Genomic DNA, 24,608 nt, shown 5'->3' on the forward strand with positions numbered 1-24,608 from the left:
CGGCTGAAGCGACTTAGCAGCAGCAGCAGCAGCAGAATGGGACATACCATTACTAAGATTATCTCAGGCCTGTTGGTTTATATACTGGTTGACAGCATAAAATGTGTTTCTTGATCTCTGATGTAGCCCAGAGCGTTTGGAAAATACTGCCCTAACCCCACTGCCTTTACTTCTTGAACTTCTAGCTTCTGTGTGTTGTTGCCTCCTGAAAACTTTCTTTTTCGTATCTTGGCGTGGCTAGCTTCTCTGCAACTTAAATTTGAGCTCAAACGTTACCTTCTCAGAAAAGCTTTTGCTACCTTTCTAAAAGAGCAAGGTATGTAATCAGTGTCAGAATGATCTTAAAAAAATCCTCAAACTGAAGAAAATTACTTTTGACCTTACCCTGAGTTTGTATCTGGTATCAGACGGTTCTCAAAACTTGTCAGTAATGGAAAGAAAATGTAGAAAAGCAAATAAACTATGACAGTCTGTTCTAGGTTTTTAAAAAAAAAAAAAACAAAAAAACATTGCTAGATTTCTCTAGATCTCTTTACCTGGAGTTCAGATGCTCAAAGGTTTCTTTTTTCTTTTTTCCGCAGTTAGCATCTTTCATTTCTCTCCTGCTTCTTCCCTGGGATTACTTCACACTAGTCTTTCTGGTCCCGTGTAGAAGCGGCTTTCCATTAATTCTGGAATTTCTCAATTTTTCAGTGGTCAAATGTGTATATCCAGCCATTGAACATGGAACGATAGTCTCAGGATTTGGACCAAAATATTACTACAAAGCGACGGTTGTACTTAAATGCAATGAGGGTTTTAACCTTTATGGCAACAGTGTAGTTGTCTGTGGTGAGAACAGTACTTGGGAGCCCGAGCTACCAAAGTGTATTAAAGGTAAAAGTACTATCTTCCTTTTGTTTTTGTTCTTTATGTCTTTCACATTAAATATCAATGATGCAAGAAAAACTGAAGAGAAACAATGTTCATATTTAACTGTGTTATATTCATTTCTCTGATAGTTGTATGACTTCAAATTCACAAGAAATCCGCTGCAGCGATTTTCTGTCTTTGTAGGGTCTTAGCATTTCACGTACATAACACAGGTATATAAATGTCTCTTGCTAAGCATTCTTAAATGTAAAAATGGATAGCAGTCATTTTTCAGGGTAAACTGAAGCATAGGGAGTTTTACCTAAATAAGTCAAGAATGAAAGGCATAATTCATGTGAATGAAAAGACAGTATTAATGCCCAGATTTTTGATTCAGTCTCCATTATTTTGTTTTCTAGTGTCGATTCCTCCCAGCACCCAGTCTCCAATTCCCAGTACCCAACCTCCAGTTCCCAGTGTCTCAGGTTTAGTAACTTCCTACATATATTTTTTTCAAAAATCTTTTAAATTCCTGGTGAAAATGCCAGTAGTAACTCCCAAATGTTTGATCCTATCTGCGTTTTTTTTTTTTTTTCCAGTGTCGACTCGCAGCACCCAACCTCCAGTTCCCAGTGTCTCAGGTTTAGTAACTTCCTACATATATTTTTTCAAAAATCTTTTAATTCCTGGTGAAAATGCCAGTAGTAACTCCCAAATGTTTGATCCTATCTGCGTTTTTTTTTTCCCCCCAGTGTCGACTCGCAGCACCCAACATCCAATTCCCAATGTCTCAGGTTTAGTAACTTCCTGCTTATATATTTCAAAATCCTTTACATTCTTTTGATCTTTTTTTCAAAGTCTTTTAAATTCCAATGATTTATACTCATTTATCAATTTTAGTAATGAAATATTCACAGCCTTTTTAGTTCTTAGATTGAGTGATTCTAAAATTATGTGCAGTCTGCAGATACAAGCAGATAGCAAGTTAAGTAAACTTTAATATGTTTACTTATGTGTAAAATGATTTCAAACCTTCCTTACTTGAGTTCAGTTCAGTTCAGTTGCTCAGTTGTGTCCGACTTTTTGCGACCCCATGGACTGTAGCACGCCAGGTCTCCCTGTCCATCACCAACTTCCGGAGTTTACTCAAACTCATGTCCATTGAGTCGGTGATGCCATCCAGCCATCTCATCCTCTGTCGTCCCCTTCTCCTCCTGCCCCCAATCCCTCCCAGCATCAGTGTCTTTTCCAGTGAGTCAACTCTTCGCATGAGGTGGCCAAAGTACTGGAGTTTCAGCTTTAGCATCAGTCCTTCCAATGAATACCCAGGACTGATCTCCTTTAGGATGGACTGGTTGGAGGTCCTTGCAGTCCAAGGACTCTCAAGAGCCTTCTCCAACACCACAGTTCAAAAGCATCAATTCTTCAGCTTCCTTACTTAATGACAGTAAATTTAAAGTGGGATTCATTTAAAGCACTTAGTATAGCCCCTGGTATCTATAAAGCTCTTAAAAGGCAGCTTGTACCAGTTACACTCAGATTAATATTAGTGTAGAGGAAGGTCCACAGGTTCTGTTTTTTAGCATGTATGTTTTCTGTGTCATCAACACGGATGATTTATTCATTTTAAAAGTGATCTCTCGACACCTGTACAGGGTGTCTTCTGGGTCCAGGACTGTTTCTTTCCCAGGTTGACCAGCTTGGTTCTTTTTTATAAACTGGGAGACTACCATTGTCTCTAGAATGAGACTAGTATTTCTACCACCTCCGTCACTCCCCCACTCCTAACAATTATTGTTTTTCTCTTTACTGAGCATTTTTTGTTTGTTTTGGATGTTTTTGTTTTGTTTTTTGAGGGGGAAAGGGGGAATTGGCAACAGAAAGTAAGTGGTATAACAACTAAAAGGCAGAAAAAGCCCTTGTTTATTGGAATGAAATGGAGGAATTCTAGCAGGGGCTGCTGATCAGCTCCTCTGCCTGAGACTTGAATGAGTATTTTGATATGTTGGAGGGAATTGTTTTCCTAAGTTCAGGGCCGCTATCTCTGGCTTGTATTTAGTTGCCGCAGAAGCTAGAGACTAGAGGAAGGGTGGAAAGAGCATCAGTCTGGGCAGACTTTTAAAGAGTTCACATAAAGGAAAGTGAAAGTCAAGTCGCTCAGTCGTGTCCGACTCTTTGGGACCCCGTAGACTGTAGCCCACCAGGCTCCTCCGTCCATGGGATTCTCCAGGCAAGAATACTGGAGTGGGTTGCCATTTCCTTCTCCAGGAGATCTTCCCGACCCAGGGATCGAACCCAGGTCTCCTGCACTGCAGGCAGACGCTTTAACCTCTGCGCCCCAGGGAAGAGTTGACATAAGCATTTCATAAAGGATTTATAAAGTACTGATACAGTTTAAAAGAAGAGTTCTGAGGACAGATGTACAGTGAAGATAAAACTATGGATTATTTTAAAATATCAAAAATCAAAATTCCTCATGAGACTGTCAATCATTTTCTGTCATCAGTTAGTATGAAAAACATCATTAGCAACATATAACGGTGGTCAAGTAGATCTGATATTGCAAATATGAAAAACTGTAGGCAAAATACTAACTGGAGAAGGATACAAGTTATGCAATAGGAAACTATATGGACGGTATTTTTTTAAAGAACCATATGTTTATTCTGAGCACGTTTTTTTTATGGTTTGTCATTAGTTAACTTCTAGGATTTCCACTGTATACAAAGGCACAGGGAACATTCCCGTGCAACATTCTTGTGCACTTCGGTAAACATGTGTTTAGGTTAGCTTTACAGAAGTAGAATTGCAAAATTTAGGGAGTACATGTATTTTTCATTTTGAGAAATAATTCATTTTGAGAATCTTTATAAAAAATCAAATACCAGATTTAAATCCATAATTTTGTATGGATAAGGCTGGAGAATTGAATCTAATTTTCCATTCCAGATTCCAAGCCCACTTCTCCAACCATGACTTCAGGGCTAAGTCATCCAGGTTCAGTGGCTGAGCTTTTTTTCCATCTACACTTATTTATTCATGTCCTTCTTTAAATTGTTCTACATAGCTTCTGAAATTTCTTCAGTGTTTGTGGGTTGTACCTTCTTTTTTCATTCTGATTTTGTTAATTGGGGCCGACTTTTTCTTGATGAGTGTGGCTATGTGGCTGTAAACTTCCCTCTTAAAACTGCTTTTTGCTGCATCCCATAGATTTTGGATTTGTTTTCTTGTTTTCGTTTTCTCCAGATATTTAAAAACTTTCTTCCTTGATTCAATCAGTGATCCATTCTTGTTTAGTAACATATTGTTTAGCCTCCACAAATGTGCTTTTCTGTTTTAGTTTTAAGTATAATCACATCGAATCCATAGGGTTATTCTGACACCACACTAATGATAAATTTGCTTGCTGTACCACAGAATATTGTCCTAGGAAATGTTACTGGACAAGAAGTAGAATGCTTTGGTATTGAATATAAATTTATAATATTTTGATACTACTTTTAATGACAAACATTAATGTAGTTTATATAAGGAGAATGAAATTATAAGAGTTTTTGTACAAAGTGAAAAAAATCAAAACCTGTGAACTTAGAGGACATTAAGCTCTATTGTTTTTTCTTTTTTTTTTTTTAACTTGCATTTTTTTCCTTTTTTCTAGGACATCCCCCCCATCCTACTGATGCATCACCCCCTAACGGTGCTGAGGGTTTAGGTATTATTTTGTTACTGATTATAACTCTGTGTCATAAGGCCCTAGTTTTCTATGTGGAAATATTACCATTGTCTATAATTAGAGAAGAAACAACATGTTAAAAATTGGTGATAATTGTTCAGTTTGTAGTTGTAAAATTGCACGTTTTAAGGAATTTTAAAGGTGCAGATCCTATGACATATTTAAGGGGTACTTTTAGACACATGTAGATAATACAGATTTTAGGAGGGTGCTCAACTTAGGATACCTAATAATAAGTTTACTTTTTAAAATAGTAATATGGCTATACGTAGTCTAACACATATAACATTTAAGTTATTTTCCATGTAATAGTTTTACTTTATAATGGCAATTTGTAGATGAATTTTCTTTCTGTTGGTACCTTGTGAACAAAAGGCTTGAAGTACTATTGTTGGATTAGTTTTTCTATACAAGGGTGGGGTAGCACACTTAATGTTTGCACATGTAGTTCACACAGTATGTGTTAGAGAACTTGATGGAAGTATAGTTGTGGCAGTTACATGAAGTATAAAGACTTACTGATAAGGAAATGAAGAAAAATAGTTTATTATTTTTAGACTAGTTTAGTTATACTATTTAGTTAGTCCTTTTATAAAATGCACTTTGGGCTTGTTATATTTTCCCTGTGAAAACTGTGGTCACACTGGCACTCTGCCAAGAGAATCCAGTGCCATCTCAGGATGTTTACATTCGATAATGTTTATGGAATAAAAAGCAGAGCTGTACATGACATTGTATGCTGTGTTACCTGCTGTACGTTATAGATAATAAAAGTAATGGCAGTTTAGAAGCAGAGGTGCCAGTGACCAGCGTTTCTAAGAATTAAGATTTGGTGGTATATTCAGTGCCCTCCGGAGAGTCAAAAATGCATGTTTACGCTTCTGTGCCTAGTGTTATCATGTGCCCTGGTGTTCCCTTTACAGTCTTAATTTGCATTACTTTCAGCCAGTCTCCCTAGGGAGTTAGGGCCACGTCTTCATCTGGGGAGAAAGTGGGGTAGGAGCTGTGGTGATATGATGAAGACTCTTGATGGGTTCAGATTTATCCCACAGACTTCAGGGAAAAATAGACGTTAAATGTCTAACTTAAAGTCATAAGTAATGAAAGAACTGAATGTCGAACTAAACCATCCATAGTTGGATACTCACATTTTAAAAATGGTTTGCCTCCGAACTAGTGAATTCTAATTGTTAACCTTCACTAAATAACCTGACATGGTAGCCAGAGCAAACAGCAGTGAAAAGTGAGATTCCTTATTAAGAGTGTCACAGAGTTAGTGTCCTGACTCTGGAATCTGATCAGAAGGGTTCTGTGGTGCAGATAACCTGGAAGCACGAGCAGTTGTGCTTAAACTAGATTGGCAGGTTTGTTTCTCTGTAGTTACGGATGGTCTGGTGAAATTAAGGTGCAGCCGATCCTAGGAGATCCCAGATACTCACTTATCTCCCAAACTGTTTTCATTTTTCACAGGTGCAGGATACATCGTGCTCGTCATTGTTGCTGTACGTAAGTGTCAACAAGTTTGATACCAATGGAATCAAAACATTGCTCTGAAGAAGTGTAGTTTTGTGTTTTTTTTTTAGGGTTTTTCAGTATTTATAGCTTTATAGCTTGAAATTAAGTAAAACAGGAAAACCTGACTTTTTACATAATACACTACCTTGTATTAGTATTACTCTATTCCTGTCTATTCTGCCTGTCCACATACTAACAAACTCTAAATAATATATGTTGTTTCAAAGGTGAGTTTTTTTCATATGAGTTTTCATCCCAAATATGCTTTGGGTAATTTTATAAATTAATCAAGAATTTCTCTGACTTACTGTATACTGTTTAATCCAAAGAATACAATATACTGAAGAGTCCAAATGGAATAGAAATGTATATGTGCTTAAATTAGATACCATTTTCTGGCCATGGGTATCTGAAAGCCAAAAATGAAAGCGTTAGTCACTCAGTCATGTCTGATTCTTTGCAACCCCACCAGGCTCCACTGTCTGTTCTAGTCCAGGCAAGAATACTGGAGTGGATTGCCATTCCCTTCTCCAGGGGATGTTCCCAACCCAGGGATTGATCCCAGGTCTCCTGCATTGCAGGCAGATTCTTTAGCATCTGAGCCTCCAGGGAACCTCTGATCAGCATTCATTTTCTTCTGCTAGATTTTGAGTCTTGGCAGCGATTTTTCCTGGTCATGTGACGTTTGTCTCCTGATTTCTCGTAGTTATTGGCGTTGGATTATTGCTCTGCCTGTACTGCTGTTTTTGCAGACAGAGGAAGAAAGGGTAAAGTACAGCATGCTTTTCACCTGTTGCTCCTTCTCACTGTTGACACTCTTTCGTGCAGTTTTCGTTTGTACTCTGTATTACGTGTTTTTTAAAAATTGCTCCTGCTTGAGTGTGCTGTGTGAATTACACATCTTCACTAAAAATGTTTTCACCTGTTTTTAATATCACTGCCATACGAATAATCTGTGCAGGTCGTGTCAACTAATTATGATGTAAGAAAAATTTCTGTGGGATTTGAGGTATAAGTGCTGAAATGAATCATGGACCGCTTTGGGGTCTTCTCTACTGTAGGCATACCCAACTTCCTAGATTGGACTAATGACCAAGATTACATATAAAATGATTCCCTGTGGAGACTTTGATAGCTGTAGTCACTGCAATTTTGATGGTGAAAGTTTTCAGTTGTCTGTATAATTTAGATAGGTAGTTGTAAGAAGCTACATAGATGTCTCCTTCAGATACCAAATCTGTTTTTTTTCTTTTAGATTTGTTATACAGTTAAACTGGAGAATTTAAAGCAACATCATTTGATTTCCCTCTTATGTTCTCTTAATTTACTAGGTTGAAGTAAAACTGATGGGGTTAAACTAAAAGTTGCTGAGAGGGTAAGATTTACAAGGAACCTCATGAACTTTGTCTTTTTATCTATAAAAATGAAATAAGGGAGAGAGTTAAAATTGCAAAAAGGTACAAATATATAATTTGTACCTTTTAAACGTCATCTTAAATTTTAATGAAGTAATTTAAAATCTAATGAAAGACTTAGAATAAAACTGGAACATAGACCAAGATTAGTGCTTTGATATTTCTCATTTTTCGTGATTTTTTTCCCTATTGCTTTGTAAATCAAACTAATAATTAAAAATGAATGGTATTAATGGCTTTATGATATTTATATTCCTTTTATTTTAATCACTGCATTTGGACTATGTAATAAAAGTACATTCTTCACTCATAAAGAGCTAAATATATATTTTTTAAATTTCTTGGTAATCTTTTAAAAATATCCACAGTGCCTTCATTTGAACCTTGAATCTTATATTTATAGAACATATAATATGCACGTTTGATTTCTCTATCAGTAGTGTATTTTTAAAACTGCATATACACAGGCGGTATAACATGGAAACACCATCAGTGAAATATTTGACAAGTCTAAAATTTGTTAACTAGAAGTAACCTCTAAAGAAAGCAGAACAAAATAGCTTTCTGCTCCTTACTGGCCTTTGTAAAACATCATTACACAAAAATACAGTTTCCTAACAAATATTAGCCAAACTCTGTCTACCAGTGAATGAGTCTTTTAAAGCTAAACAAGTATCTGAGCATCACACCCCCAGGTTAAGGTACCAGGGGCATTAGAGTTCTGAGATCCCATTTCTAAAGAGTTCCCCAGTGAGGCTGCTGCTGCTGGGCCTGGAGGACACTTAGAGAAAGCAGGGTGTAGACTGTTAACGATGTGCCCATGCTCTTTAGCTTTGAAGAAGCACCATCAAGCTTATTGGGAAATGGTTCACCTGTTCAAGACAATCAAGTGGATTGTTTAAAGACTCCACATTTTTGTTGCATGCCTTTTTAAAAGAATGTGAAATAATACCTAGCTTTAGTTTGCTTTTCTTTTAAAGAGGTAATTATTTTTATTATTGATACATTTTTTGCACTATTGAATGTCCATTCTCCCCCACCCCAAATTGCTTTCATTGCTTTGGAAACTGCCTTACAAGACTGTAAACTATATGCAGTTCCTTCTCTATTTGTAGGGATAAATCTGGAAGCAGGATACCAGGCGCAAGAATTGCTGTTAATGGGAGTTCCCTGGTAGTCCAGTGGTTAGAGCTCAGGCTTTCACTGCCTTGGGCAGGAGTGCAGTTCCTGGTTGGGGAGCTAAGATCCTACAAGCCTCAGAACAAATCAAAAACACAAATTTGCTGTTAAAACTTGATACAAAATGGATTCGATATGAACTTGTATTTTCGATAATTTGGGAACACAGTTACCCTCCTACAGGATTTATACCAAAGCATGAAAATAAGTAGTTTTTTTTTGTGGAGGGGATCTTAGGTCCTTGACCAAGGATCAGACTCAAGCTCCCTGCATAGAAAGAGCAGAGCTTAACCACCGGGGAAATCCCCTAAGTAGTGTTTTGTTTTGTTTTTTTAAAGATCATTAAATTATGAAAAATGGCCACAAGGTTAAAGCATTTTGCTATAGTTTTCTGTTTCTTAGCTCTCAATGAAGAAGAGGATAGGGTCCCAGGTGAGCTGACAGGCTCCATGTGCACACGCCTTCCTTTTCCCGCACAGCTTCCTTTCCTAACCAGCTCTTCTGCCACACTTTCCAGACTTGGATCCACAGCCCTTCGCGCTCTCCTTTGCTCCTGCCCAAGTCCTGTTTGCATGTCCTGACTATGTGGTTCCAGATGTCTTTTGTTAACATGAATGTTTTCAATTATTTGTGGTGAATATTTTTTTTTTTCATAAATGGATCATTTTTCTCTGCTTGGGTTAAATCATCACGGGATAAATGAGAGTTTGCTAAGTTCAGTAGAATTATTGAAATAATTTATGTATTTTAGTAATAGTAACTAAATACCTTTTTTCTTTTTTTCCATTAAGTATATTTACTACTTGTGCAATTGTAAACTATGTTATCTTAATAAAGATTGATCGAGAAATGTTGTAACTTTTAAGTTGTCTGCTTAAATGCATCTTACTGAAGCTTTTTTTGGATACACTGTAAATGGTAAATCCAGTTCAGGTGGTGAAGTGTAACGACACGGTCCAAAACTTGAATGGTCAAATTAACTTGAACATTTTTCTGCCTGGTTCTCAAATTCTTAACCATTCAACAAAGGCCTTAAAATTTTTAAGCAAGAACTAGTAAATAAAAAAGATTTTGTAATTAGTTGAGAGAGCATATTTACAAAATTTAGATCCATCCTAGAAAAATGGGAAGTCATGTAATGCTTTATAGAGGTCTTCCCTCAGGTGGAAACAGTTGTGCACAAGAAGAAACTGTCCTTGATGCAAAAGATGCATCTGAAAATGGAGGATGTCATGACATCAGTTTCTGAGACAGTGTTACATGGGATTAATACAGGCCCCATGTATCGCCTCAAAGGCTGTGCTGCTGGAGACCAGGACCGTGTCTCCCCATACACTCTCATTCTGAGAAAACGAGTGTACATTATTCACTTGAGACTAGGCGGTTTCAGAAGTAAACAGATTATATGCAAATTTAGAGTCTGTTTATCTGCTGTATGATCTATAAGACCGCAAGGGTAAAGTTGCTTCTTGCACCAAATTCTTGGTTCAACTTCCTAATGAGAATCAGGAGAGACATAGTGTATGGGCCTAATTGTCAGCTTTACTTCCCTTCTCCCCCCTCATTGATTTTATCCCATTTTTATGCCACTCTTGCTTCCTTTTGGTGTGACCTCACTATTTTATTCAACACTTTCCCCTTCCTCTGTTCAGCATATACGTAACTGGTGAGAGCCACAGACAAGACATTTTATTTCTCTCTGAGAAGAGATGAGAGAAACGTTTGCTTTTATCATTAAAAGGTATCTGCTTTCTGTTGCATTTCTTTTCAGAGATGTCCTTTCTTCTGTAAAATATTTGATGAACATTTAGATATCGATATCCTGAGCTGAGCTAAGTAGACAGTAGACAGCAAGGAGGACATTTGGATTCTGGTTCCCCTTTGTGAGATTATTGATATTTATATTTTCTCCTTCCCTGTTTTAATGTAAAATAATATGCACTGACAGGCTTTTGCTTTGACATAGGCACCAACAGAGAGTAATGACCCCTTGACCTTTGGTCAGACTGTGACAAGTGTTTTATATAGCCATTTCTTCAGGACTGTTGTGGTGAGCAATTCAATAGTTAGGCCTATCAATGAATCCTTGAAGATCACTATATTCTTCTATTTGAAGTGAATAAATACACTTTTTTTTTCCCCCTAGTAGTAGTGGAATACTTATTTTCTTAAATAGAAATGCATTATATGAGAAGGATAAATAAGCATTTATATAAACCTAAAGAAACAACTTCAGCTCTACCTTCTAGCAGCTGTAAATCCAAATCTGGGGGAATTTTTTTAGTCTAATGGGAAATAATCAGATAGTCGGTCCACTTGAAGTTCACTTTTAGGTTTTTTATTGACAGAAACCAAACTACATTTTATGTAATTTTGGTAAAGAATTTCAGTTTCAGCTTGTAAATATTAGTTCTATAAAGGCATTTAACTGTTTCCCTCAGCCACTATATTTTTAGCATATAAAAAATAAACCAGCACCAACAAAAATCCTCAAATTTGATGTGAAATGCATTCCCTTTAGCCATTTAATCCCCTCTATCTCTGGCTCTGAATGAAATGAACTAGAGGTTCTTTTTCTGCCTGAGTGTCTCTGCATAGCTAGGAAGAGAGGAGATAGACTTCCACACTCACGTGCAAGGCACTACCCTAGGTGACAGTCATGAAGTTGAGAGCAGATTCCACAAAGACCAATAAGATGGGCAGTTCCTTAGTAAAAGCAGAGCCATGTCTTTGATCACAGGGGCAGAGGGGAAGACAAAAATATACCAGCTACCCCGCCCTATGTATCTGCTCAGTTCTCTAAGGAGTCCTTTGAGGCTCCAACCAACCAGGAAAGCGGTTTTCAGACAATCCGTGAGCTTCAAATTGTCTGTAAACACTTGAAGTTACCTTAGTGAATGCTAAAGGTAATATGACTTATAACTGTAAGTACTAACTCACTTTCACATTTTAATCATCTTTAAATAGCTTGATGTTATATCCAATGAGTTGTTTCTTTAACTTTATGTAAATGCTTATTTATCCTTCTCATATATTGGATTTCTGTTTAAAATTCTATTTAAGAAAATAAGTGTTCCACTACTATTAGAGAAAAAAAAAAAAAAGTGTATTCACTTCAACAAATAGCAGAATACAGTGGTGTTGGAGGATTCAGTGAGAGGCCTGACTGTTGAATCGCTCTCCACAGCAGACCTGAGGACACGGCCATGTAACAAGTACCGCGCGTGGCAGCGCCGGCTCATAGTGAAGCCTCCCCTCCAGGGGAATAATGAAGTTTCCGGCGTTCACACGGTCAGCTCTTCATGAGGCAGGCACCCGAGGGTTCGCTGGGCGGGCACACTGTCAGTAACCAGCGCGTCCGCGTTCGGTTGTAGTCTGTCTGCTGTAGTCTGGTTCCGAAGCAGGAGTGGAACTGCGTTTCCCAGCTCCAGAGCTGGTGGTCCTGAGTGGCTGCTGCAAATGTCTAAACTGGCTCCTCCTACGTAAAGTGAGCTCGCGTGCACAGTTACACATCAGAGTCAAAGACTTCATGGGGAAAAAATGTACAACCCATGGATGTTGGGTTACGTAAACTATATGAAAGTTAATTTTCTTTTCCCTTTTTTAACATGGCTTCTAGAAAATTCAGAATTCCCTGTGTGACTTGCATTATATTTCTTTGGAAACCGCTGGACTTGAATAACAGGGTTTAGAAAGATGTTCCTTGTTACCAAAAAAAAAACAAACACCAAAACTGTGTGATGTGAGTTTTAGTTACTTAGGAGGCTCTAACCAGAATATGTGATTTCCTTGACAGTGAGGTGTAAATGAAGCATTATTGAACGTGAACACTCAGAATCATTACCTTTGTATAAGTTTCATCTCAGAGCTGGATTTTAAATTGAATATTATGAAAATGTGCTTCTCTGTATTCTCTCCCGTTGGTCCTAAATTAAGATAGGAGGATATTTACTAAGTATATGCGACTGCCCTGTTTCTTGTCTTGGAGGAAATCCAAGCTACAATACAGAATTAGAAAAAAGAGTTTGTAGAGTGAGCCTGGTTGAATATTGGAATAACTTTAAAAAATCATGTATTTCCTAGTTCAGTGACTCTTACTAGTATGTAGCTTTTTTTTTTTTTTTTAATCTTCCCTATTCTAAATGGGCTTCTGGAATTAATGTATGTACTTAATTATGTTCATCTCTGATGCTGTCTTCTTAACCTTGCTTCTTAGGAAACCAGAATGTCACAGTACATACTGTTCTATTCCCTTATAGGAAAGCAGAATGTAGCGCTACGTACACCACTTATCAGGATAAAGCAGCCACTGCAACAGAATAGATGAACTGAACCGTTTCCAGGAACGCATGTACCATTCAGCCATGAAAATGAAGGAAACCTTGCCATTTGCCACAATACAGACAGACCTGAGGGGACTTTGCTGGGTAATAAGTCATGTAAAGAAAGACGTGTACTGTCTGATCTCACTTACACATGGAATCGAAAAAAACAAGCTTTCACAGAAGAAAAATGAGATTTGTCAATGTCAGCGGTGGGGGACTGGTGGGGGTGGGTTTGAGTAAAGGTGGTCAGAAAATACAAACCTTCAGTTATAGGGTGAGAAAGTACTGGGGTATAATTACAGCACAGTGGCTACCATGAGTTACTCATACTGTATTTATATTGGCAAGTTGCTAAGAGAGTGGATCTTAAAAAGTTCTAATCACATGGAAGAAAAAAGCTTTTTGTAGTATTGACATTATCAAATCATGCTGTACACCTTAAACTTAACACAATGCCCTCTCTCAATTTTGTCTCAATACTGAAGGAAAAAAAGTATAAAGATTATTTGCCACTTTCTTACACTGTCAGAAATAAAACTGCTAAGCGATAGCCATAGGAACAGTAAAACATTTTAATATGGCAGAAGTATAGTCACTATTCTGTAATGCTTCTTTGAAACATGTATGAATTTAGGTTTAAACACCTTGCCTGTTTTTCCTTAAATAGCACTTGATTTATGGGGTAGGTCAACATGGCATTCTAAGGTAGGGAAATGTGTTTGTTTTTTCTTCTATAAGATCTCCAAACTCAGAGAAATATATTGCAAAATGACATTACATTTCATTTGCAAAGAAAGTGATTTTGAAATCTTTTTTTGTTCAGAGGTGATTACCAATTCTTAAGGTTCATTCTTTGAGTTTCTTAACTAAGAATATTACTGGAAAATACTCTTACATTGAATAGATTAAAATGCTATTTTTAAAAATGTGTAACCTCGTGGTAATTTAGAGATGCTATTAAGTTTTTATCTGGCATTTGTTCTTCACCCCTTTTATTTATAATAAGCCAGTCTGAGAAACCAAGAATTCAGCATCAGTTTCAGGCCTCTATACAAAGTTAGAGTACTGTTAGCACCCATGGCAATAATGCCAGCTCAGGACAAAGTGAATGCTGTGGCCTTATAGTTTTCTTAAGAAGAATTCCACTTTGTTATTATTATTATTGTACTATAGTTTTGTTTTTTTTTTTTAACAATGTTGTGTCTGTTTGTGCTGAAGAATTCTACTCTCTAAGAGAATTAGAATCCACTCTAAAGTCTGGCTCTAGGGGCTTTTCTCTGCCCACTTGGATAAAGATATGTCTGTCTTTACACATGTCATCAGAATGTAAGCAGTTTTGTAGGGAATAAATTCATCAGATAACCTCAGGTTGTATCAGAATCTTAAGTCTTTGTGGGCTCCTCACCTCATCTGTAAAGGGCAGAGTAAAAATGAAGCCCTGTATTTTAGAAAAGCAAACTCAACTCCGTGGATTAGCTGTAGGTCACAGAAAGGGAAGGAAAAAGGAGACAGCTCAGGGGGGGTCTGGACACTCAGGTGGAACAGACCCCAGCCCGCTTCTCTGTCCTCACGCCAACGGCCACAGAGGAGGGACTCTGCTCTGACTCAGATTTTTACAGGTTTTGTTTTACACCTTAAAAAAATTGTTTTTCTTTTTTTTAAAATTTTTTGGCCATACCTTGACACGCAGAGCTATCCAAGCTGAGATCAGACCTGTGCCCCCCACAGTGGAAGCACAGAAACCCAACCACTGGACCACCAAGAAGTGGAAGTCGTCACACTTCATAGTTAGTGGCACACACTGGGCCAAAGAAAAGCTGCCTTAGAAAGGTATGAATGAGGACTCGAGGGTGAACAAGAGTAGATGCTGTTTTTCTCCCTGAGGACATGTTTGTAAGGCCCTCTGTAAGTGGTCCTTCCCTTTGTAATCTTGGGTAAGGCACGTGGAAGATGAGTTTGAGCAGAATAAATTCAGGAATTCTGAGACAAATCCAGAGGTGAAGTTTTGCTGCACCCTTTTTATCACATGCTCTTTAAGAATCTAACAGTTTCTCAGAAGCATGGGGGTGGCTGTAGTATGTATTTCTTAAAACCTCAAGGAAATGTTTTCAACCAAAGTTTATTGTGCTTACCAAAATAGGCTTTCACAATAGTTTCCACTTCAGATTTGGTTTTCCAGTGTAACATAGTTATATGTAAGATTGAAATATGTGTACATATAAATAATGTTCTGTCTGCAAATAACTTGTCAATCACTTAAATATATGGAGAAACCATTTTTTTCTAGAAATGTCTGTCTGAATGAGAGGGAAAAGTGTATTTGAATTTAAACTTAAAACTGCAAGAGTGAATCCCCAGTGGAATGAGACGTCTCATGTCTGTATTGTTTTCTGAGAATTGAACCTTTGAGTCTGTTTAAAAAATAATATGTCATTATGGAGAAGTTTCATTTGTGATGGTGCATTTATTTCTGGAGTGTTTTATCTCAGATGAGAGTGCGCCTCTAATCGGGCCCACCTTCTGGAAGCGTTCCCCTCCCACAGTCACCCCTTCTAGCCCTCCAGTCTCAGAGCCTGAAGTCTGTCCAGGCTTTCCCCCTCCCAGCCTGCCTCGCGCCTCCCCTGCTCACGGCGTTCAGTCCCACAGTTAGCCGCAGCATAACGTTACCCACAGCATAACGTCCATTTCATGAAGCTTGAAAACTTGCTGCACTTAATGCCCAGCTTTTCTCCACCTGCAGCACTTCACATAGCCTGCTCTCAGCCAGCCAGGCCAGCCGTCCTGTGCTCACTGCTGTACTCCTGGCTCACTGTTGCCTGAAGGCCTCTGGTCCTGTCTGATCCTGGGCATCACTCAGGCCCAGTTCACAGAGCCCGTCGTGTGCAGCCCCTCCTGCTTCCCGCCTGGCTCTCAGCCTTCATGATTTCCTGGCCTTGAGGTTGAGGGAACACACACGTCTATGTGTGTGGTGGAAGACGTATCTTCCATATCACTTTTATGCACGGGTGTAGCTGAGTAAAAACCCGGGTCCCAACCATGAAAGCACAGCATGTTTCTGAAGCACGGCTGCACTCTGGAATCCCCTGGGGATTTTTACTAATGCCTGGGTGCCCCCCCCGCTCCCCGTCATGCTGTTGACCTGGGGTGTGCCTGGGCATTAGGTATCTGTAAAGCTTCCCAAGTGACTATAATATACAGCTAAGGGAGAACCTCTGCGTTAGTGGTTCTTCAGCCTCAGAGTCCACGTCTGCATGTGAACTTGCACATACAAACTTGTAACGACAGAGGTGTTTATATCTGCAAGAAAAAAATGTGTTTTTGTAATTCAGCCTGTTAAGTCAGAAAATGACCAAGACTTGAATTAAGATTTTGTCACCCAGCTAATCCAAAGAAGCTATCTGGTTAAAAAGAAAGGAAACAATCTTTATAATGCCAACGCTGAGAATTAGCTTGGCTATAAAGAAAACATTTTGCCAAATTTTATTTACCTGTAACCTGAGATCCAACCAGTCCATCCTAAAGGAAATCAGCCCTGAATGTTCATTGAAAGGACTGATGTTGAAGCTGACACTCCGATATTTTGGCCACCTGATGCAAAGAGCTGACTCATTTGAAAAGACCCTGATGCTGAGAAAGATTGAGGCAGGAGGAGAAGGGGACGACAGAGGATGAGATGGTTGGATGGCATCACCGACTCAATGGACATGGGTTTGGGTGGACTCCGGGAGTTGGTGATGGATGGGGAGGCCTGGCATGCTGCGGTCCATGGGGTCACAAGAGTCGGACACGACTGAGCGACTGAACCGAACCGAACCTGAGACTACTGTAGTATTTTTGGCTGGGCCGGGTCTTCTTGCTGCACAGGGCTCTCTAGTTGGAGGAAGCAGGGCTCCTCTCTGGTTGTGGTGGCAGGCTGCTTCTGTTGGGGCGTGGGCTCCACGGTGCACGGGCAGCGTAGCTTCTGCCACGTGGTCTTGGTAGTTGCCCTGCGACGTGGACTCTTAATCAGACCAGGAACCAAACCCTGCACTGGCGGGCAGATTTTTAACCAGTGGTCCTCCAGTAGCTGTATTTTTTTTTTTTCTTTTTCATAAGATATACCGGGAGAGCTTTTACGGTGATAATGAAAAGTCTTCGTCTTCCAGAAATGATACAAAACTGAAAAGTGTTAGTCGTTTATTCCTGTCCGACTCTGCGAGTCCATGGACTGTATACCCTACCAGGTGTCTCTCCGTGGAATTTTCCAGGCAAGAATGCTGGAGTGAGTTACCATTTGATCTTCACACACATTTGTGGATGGGGTGGGGAGGGGATGTTGTTTGCTTTTCCCAGTCTGCATTGCTTTCATCACTTCCAGGCTCATCTAGAAAACCTTACCCTGGCATAGTGCGGACAAACTTTAAAACCACCACACTGCTGCCCTCCTGTGGACTGCGAGGGCATCTGACACGTTCTCTGCGTAGTTCAAACTCAGAGGTTTTAGTCACTGCTGAGATACATAGAAGTCATTTTCAACTTTGATTAACTAGCTCTTTTCTACTTACCTTCTAAAGAATTACCTTTAAAAATGGCTAACCTCAGTCCCTTATGGCTTACATATGGGGGAAGCGTAATATAGGGGTCTGTGGTCAATAAACTTATCTTCCTTTCCTCTGGTGTACATACCACCAGAAGGTGACCACATCGATCCACGTCTGGATGACACTGAGAAAGTTCCCCACCCCGATTCTTCACCTGATGGTTCGAGAAGACCTGTACGGGGTGATAAACAAGTGGTTGTGGCGTAGTCAAGTCGTGTCGGACTCTCGCAACCCTATGGACTACATCCCGCCAGGCTCCTCTGCCCACGGGATTGCCCTTTCCTTCTCCAGAGAACTTCTCAACCCAGGGATCAAACCCAGGTCTCCTGCGTTGCCAGCAAATTCTTTACTGACTAAGCCACCCAGAAAGCCATAAACATGTGGTAAAACTTAGGTAGACCCATGCCTGGCAGAGCATTTTCTAAGTTGAAAGCATGGTCACAAAAGCAGACTCAAGATGTCTTCAAAATAAACACTGCTCAGCAATCTATTAGCACAAACCACCTTGGGATGCTAATTTTAGCTAAAAAGCTGTCAACCTTCAGATGAATAAAGAAAAATAATCCTCCATGAGTGGCCCTTCAGTTACAACCAAGGGGCTTTCATTTTGCTTCTCATGACACAGCCATGAGCACTTGTTTAAAATTAAGCATTCATGAGAACTCCAGAAACTACTTTCATGGAAAAGATGTCCCAAGTCATTGTTTTTATGCTTTCGTGTTAAACCCAGATCTTCTGGCACTTTCTCATTTGGGGACTGGAATCATAGCAACCCGCTGGCAGAATCCACGGGTGACTTGCTTTATTGGCAATACCTAGCCCACTCCAGTGTTCTTGCCTGGAGAATCCCAGGGACAGGGGAGCCTGGTGAGCTGCAGTCTATGGGGTCGCACAGTCGGACACGACTGAAGTGACTTGGCAGCAGCAGCCTGGAGCCAGGGACACAGTAGGTGAATCAGAAGCTGTTCAGTTTCTTACAGTTGACCCAAAGCTTTTATGCCCATAGGTCTGTTGTAGCTACCTCAGCAGAGAAGTGAAGAAAACAATCCAGGGTCTTAACTGTTCCCACCACATCCTGGGAACCAGAACCTGAATTCTCCAGTCAACAGCCCCAAACAGCCCTACAGCTACAGTGGGAGGTGCCCCCCATTCCCAGGGAAGTTCTCCCAACAGAGGCTTCACCCACCTCACCCCACCCCACCGGGCAGGGCAGCCAGCTGGGGGGAGACTGGCAGGAACTGGACCTTAAACCATACATGGTTGAGGTGCCACCATGTATGGAGAATAGATGTGAAATCAAAGTCCTGCAGGTAGATTAGGGCTGGCCTTGCACTTTCTGCTCAAAAAGGTCAATCAAGGGGACACAGCTCTCCAACCTGAAGACTCCTCAAGTGAAATCCCCTGTGAAGTCAAATCTGGCTCATCTCTTGAGAACCTTTACAGAACTGGTTCACTCTGACCTCAAGGGTTGATAGAAAGGAAGAACAAAAGTAGAGAACGTCTGCATCTCTCCTAACATCGCTGAATTCATCAGTGCACCTCCCTCTAGAGGCCACGTGAGTACCGGCTCAGTTAAGCAAACGTTTCTGCGGGAATGCTGACTGCAAAGGCTCCAAGGCTGCAGCCTATTTGCGACTGAGGTCAGTTTCCCCTTCAACTCAGGTCTGCAACACTTCTCTATCATTGTTTTTCTCACTTTATTTCTTGGCTCACAGAATTTCATTCTTAACGGGCTACATTTTTAATATCTGTTTGCTTTAACCGACTTTGAACTCTTTATGAAATAGGTAACATTTGCATATAGCAAATTAATTTTTCAGGGCCCCACTTATCATCATAAAATTATGAATGGAAAATAATCTATGAAAAACAAACACATGGTAAGTTTAATACAGTAAATATTTATTAAGGTCAGGATGCATGAACAGAAAGATAATTTAACAGAAATCAATTTGGAGTTTACAGCACTATCACATTTTAGCAAACTGAGGACATTAGGTACACTATGGTGATTTGTTTCTAAAAATCCACTAAATGATCTATTACCTGTGCATAAAGTATTGTAGATGTAGTTAAGGAAGTCAGTAGGAAAAGGTGTAACCTCCCTCCCCCTCTCTCTGCCCATCCATCTTCCAGGAAGCCACAGGCTGCTGCTGACCAGACTTGGCACGAGACCTCGAGGCTGCTGCTTTTCCCCCTACATCATAACCGATTTCAAATGGTGCTAGACAAAAACAGACTCTGAACACCAGGAGAAATCGGTCAGCCTGTGTAAGAGATGGGTCCGGTGGTGCTCAGTGGGGTCCACACCTTGATGGTACAGGTGGCAAGTCTGATTTCACCTACTCAGCAACTGCAGCTGAATGTTCCATGGCGCGTAGGAGCAGGTGGACAGTGCTGGTGTGATGAGAGTCCTTCCGGTCCACGGCCCTCCCGCTGCCAACTGTGATCACGTACCCAACCCAGTGCTGCCCAGTCACACACTGAAAGGCCCCACCAACAGGTTCCTGCTGGTGGCTGCTGCTACCTGTCCATAGGAAGACCATCACAAACCCTGGCTCTGCTCAAGCCTCTGAGTTTCTACTGAACACAGCCCCATCCCTGCACTGTCCCCTTTCCCAACCCAACATGTTCAAGAATATACTTTTCTTCTCAAATTCTTCTTTTCTTGAACCAGCTCAGTTGGCAGGAGAGGGGAGCTGGTCCCAGGGCAGCAGCTCCTCTGAAGGTGGCCTTTGGCTGTGCTGCAATTCTTACTCCTAAAACACTGATTTCAAATGGTGCTAGATACAAAGATGGAAAAATCTAAGCCACCATGTGAAACCAGCTTCCAGAAGAAGAGGATCTCACTGAAGAAAGGAGGGAGATGCGATCAGAAGACCCAGCCTTTGCCTGAGCAAAAGATGTCTTACTGCAGTTATACTTGCCACGGGACATAAGGGTCCCTTCAAAAGGCACAGAGAAGAGTTACAAAGTGATGCTCAAAGAACATGAAAGTCAAAGCTGGTAAGTCACATAGACAATCGCATTACAAAAGTCATGAATTCTAGGCTAGTTTATTCAATTCCACAACCAGTTCCTTCACAATATTATATATATGATGAAATAAAATAGTGAAAGTTATCATTGAACTGTGTGAACATTTACATTAGTTTTGCCCTGTTTCGTAAACTATTTCACAGTCTGCAAAGCATTTTCTGATCTTATCTCCCTGCATCAGGAAACAAGCACCCTTTCTGCCTGGGAGGCGCTGACGACTACACACAGGTGGGTTTCACCTGGACCAGGGCGACTCGCCCACAGACCCTGGTGAGGAAGACCACGGGCTCGCCCTTCCCCATCACAGATGAGCGGTCAGGACGTTCAAGTATGACCCCGTGAGCCACCAATCTTATTCTCTACTGGGGTCCTAAAATTGTATTAAGTAGACAACTCTCTAATACAAGAATGGACTTTTGTGTTCAAATTCAGCTTGAAAATAAGATGTGCGCACAGGGTTCAAATCAGACTTCCATCTCCTATGGGTGAAGCTAAGAAAGTATGTCTGTATTTCCTGATACCATAACCGAGAGAAAGAAGAGACAAAATCTTTACCTCTCAGGTTCCCTACCAACTCTTCAAGACTCCAGATAAAAACGTTGTTTTTTCTGCCTCCTGGAAATAACGTGACGTGCTGCTCTAGGGAAGAGAAGGAAATAAAATGCGAACACCGAGCTGTGCTCTTCAATTCTCACCACGAACCAGGGATTATTCCTGTTTTTGCAGAAGAAACTGATCCTCAGTGTGGTTCAGAAACCTGTCCACAGTCACATGACTGGTGAGCCGGGTCCAAGCTGGGTCTGACCCCAGCGTCTGCGCTCCTGCCCCTCTGCCCACCGCGCCTGCTTTGTGGTTTGCGACTGTCTCCCTCTGCCCTTGCCCCTGATTATGAGCAAGACTGAGGGCAGGTGGGAATCCTAGGCAGTGCTTCTGCATAGATGGCGGGGTGTTGCTGACTGTCCAGCGTGTTAAACTTGGGTGGAGATGGGAACACACCCGGTGCTTTGACACTGGTTTCGTTCTCCCTCAAGCCGTGCCTGCGTGGTCTCTACTGCGCGGCTGCGGCGGTGAGGAAGACGCTGGGGAGGAAGGCCCTGCAGCACCTTGGTGGACGCCTCTGCAACCTGTGAGGCTCTGCAGGGCCTCAGTCACAGACGGGGAGTCTGGGCCAGGCAGGGGTCGGCACTGCCTGCGGGGAAGGGCTCTAAGTATGGGCACCTGCGGTCAACAGCAGAGGTGGGGTCAGTGGGGTTGGGGTGTGAATCAGGTCATCACTGAGGCTTAAGGTCAAGACTGAGAGTGAGTCATGACTACAGGATACGAATAAAATATAAAAGGAGGGGCTGAAGGAGATCTGCATTTGGCAATTCTCAGCTTTGCTGCTTTCTGCTGCAGCCGAACTCTTCTTCCTTAGTGACATCCAGCTGCCACTATCCACCCCCTTTCCGAAGGTATTACAGGACTCCTTTGGTGACCCAGAATGTCTCCCCCCCTCCAGAAGGCCTCTCTGCACATGCCGCTCCCTCTTGCTGGAATATTCTGCATCTACTGTCCCAAAACTCCCAGCCCTGAACCACCCCAGTCCTCCCGCACAGTAAGCCTGGTGGTCTCAAGCCCTCCTTCAGGTCTCAGCGGGGCTACCCCATCCTCAGGAAAGCACCCCAGTCTAGCCCAGCATTTGGTTAAGCTCCCCTCACACTCCACCTTGCTCTGGTCCTTCAGAACACACTCGGGTCATCAGGTCACGAGGGTGACTAATCCCCAGCTCCCCGGGAAGTGTCAGCTCTTAGTGCAGAGCACGGGCCATGCATGGTGGACAGGCAACTGTCACTGAGGGAGCTCGGGGGCACGAACCCGTGTGTGTGCTCCCAGCTCCGGAGCTGTGAAAGACTCAGTGCCCTGGAGAGAGACAAGAGGTCATCAGCAGCGCACTGCTGTGGCACACTCTAAAAGGGCACGGGGGAGTCACCTTAGGGTCCAAAGCTTTTGCGCTCCCAAGCCCACCAGATAAAAGGGTCTGTTGAAGTCTCAGACCTCCCGACAGAACCAAGCTTCTTTCTCCAAGTCAGTCGGGCAGGGAGCGACTCGCTTACCTGAACCCAGCCGCTGGTTCTGTCCCCAAGTTGCACCCAGCCAGGTGATCCAAGGTGGCTGGAAGCGGCACGCTCTCCCTGGCACCCAGCCCGGAGGCCTCCTGGATCTGGAGGAAGGCGGCCTGGGAAAGCCCCAGCGTGCTGAAGCCTCCAGGTCTTCCCACCGCAACCGAGCAGCCCTGGGCAAGCCAATCAGTGGACAGGGGCTTAGCGGGCTGCCCAGGAGGGAGAGCCAGCCCTGGACGAGTGGGGACATTGGCCCTGGAGGTGCCACCTCACAGGAGGCTTTGGGGGCCTCAGGGCTGCTCCAGGCCACTTCCGTGTCCACGTTCTATTTGGAGGATTTTTCCCCACCCCCCTCATGCCTACGAAAACTCCTCTGCCTGGGCAGGGACCCAAGGGCGGAGGAAAGGTCACCACACAGCGCATCAGAACACAGCGGCAGCTTTAATTTCTGCTCAGCCCAGGTTCTGAGAACGGGGGGCCTGGACTTTTCTGGAACGGGCCTCAGGGTGCTCATCCGAAAAGAGAGGGGCAGGGGCAGACTGGTCACTGCACCTTCAAATGTAAGGAGGGCCAGGCGGAAATAAGACAAGCGAAGCGGGGACAGTGTGCAGCAAAAGTCCAGTGGCCCCGCTCAGTCTAAAGGCACGCAGAGTCAGATGCAGCTAAACAAGAAATAAGACACAAAAACTGCGCAGGCCAAAACCAAACATTTGAGGGTTAAATACAATTCATGGGCCTCTGCGTCCAGAACAGTCCAGAGATGGCAAAGACAGTGTCTACTGCATTCTGTAAATGATGCTGTCTGCGTCATTTAAAGCCCTAAGAATCCTATGCCCAGTATGGTGACCCCCTACAAAAAAAATAATAAAGGAGGAAAACAGGAAGGAGAAGAACCCTTATTTATGAGATCTGTAGGCAGAGACACAGAAAACACAGGAACCAGGGCTACCGGCCATGTCCTGCGCCACCACGGCGTGTTCAGATCCAGAGCCGGGAAGGTTCCTGGGAGGCGGCAGCCTCCCCCTCCCTTCGACCCGCTGGGTGCTGAGTCACAGCTACTTATACGACTGACGCAAGTTCCAGCCGGAGCGGGGGAGGAGAGCCGGAAGTGGAGGCCAGCTCATCCATCTTCCTGCCGCTGGGAATGCTGGTTTCGGGGCTTCGGGTAGTGAGGAAGAGTCATCTTGGGGAGACAAGGGCCCCGAGAAGGCCCTCCTGGAGAACGGGGAGCGGTCTGCCCTCGAGGCGCTCCTGGACCACTGTCCCTGTGAACACGGAGGCCCGGCCCAGCTTCCTGCCACCCTCAGCTCCAGCCCCGGCCCAGTGTCCTGAACATTTTGTCTCCAAGTGATCAGGGTGGGGCCTGTGGCCAACTAGCTTGTGGTTAATGAATCAGGAAAGGGAAATAAAATGACAGGTATAGGGACAGGGGGCCGGGAGCACGAGGGCATGGAGGGCTCAGCGTCAGGAACCACCACACTTCACCAGCCCTGGATCCCAAAGTGGGGGTGGCGCGGACCCACTAACCATCACCCCTCCCCACTGCGCACGCACATCGCCCTTGAGATAATGACGCCAGGAATCACTGCCTTCTCAGCTGGGATGGGCCCAGCACCTGCACTTCTGGTTTCTCCTGGGGCTGGGGTACGGGGGACCTACGTTCTGAGGCTTCCGTCCCTTCCTCGACACCACCACCAAAGACTTGGGTCTGGAAATCTCCCCACGGCCTGGACTCAGGACAGGGCATGGAGGCCCTGGGCCGGGAGGACGCACAAGGCTACCCTGCCCGGGGATGCTGCGGGGCCTGGAGGGGCAGCAAGAGACGGTGGGGTGGGGGGCGTGAAGATGGGGTCAAGGATGACTCCCTGGTG

At 42.6% G+C, this 24,608-nt stretch overlaps 1 protein-coding gene across 12 annotated transcripts in view; it reads left to right on the forward strand.

Annotated features, from left to right (window-relative positions):
- The window catches only part of LOC104986322 (membrane cofactor protein), a 38,671-nt gene extending 23,209 nt beyond the window's left edge, over window positions 1-15,462 (forward strand). Inside the window, exons 5-13 of one of the 12 annotated variants that reach the window (XM_010836849.1) lie at window positions 694-876; window positions 1,272-1,337; window positions 1,452-1,493; window positions 1,605-1,646; window positions 4,511-4,564; window positions 6,056-6,087; window positions 6,807-6,867; window positions 7,432-7,475; window positions 12,954-15,462. In XM_010836849.1, coding sequence (XP_010835151.1) covers window positions 694-876; window positions 1,272-1,337; window positions 1,452-1,493; window positions 1,605-1,646; window positions 4,511-4,564; window positions 6,056-6,087; window positions 6,807-6,867; window positions 7,432-7,436 — 485 coding nt within the window. In that variant the 3' untranslated portion in view covers window positions 7,437-7,475; window positions 12,954-15,462. The other 11 variants (XM_010836847.1, XM_010836850.1, XM_010836848.1 and 8 more) reach the window with 11 other exon arrangements.
- Window positions 15,463-24,608: the final 9,146 nt, after the last annotated feature.

Source organism: Bison bison, unplaced genomic scaffold, assembly GCF_000754665.1.
Source record: "Bison bison bison isolate TAMUID 2011002044 unplaced genomic scaffold, Bison_UMD1.0 scf7180017864067, whole genome shotgun sequence".
NCBI lineage: Eukaryota > Metazoa > Chordata > Mammalia > Artiodactyla > Bovidae > Bison > Bison bison.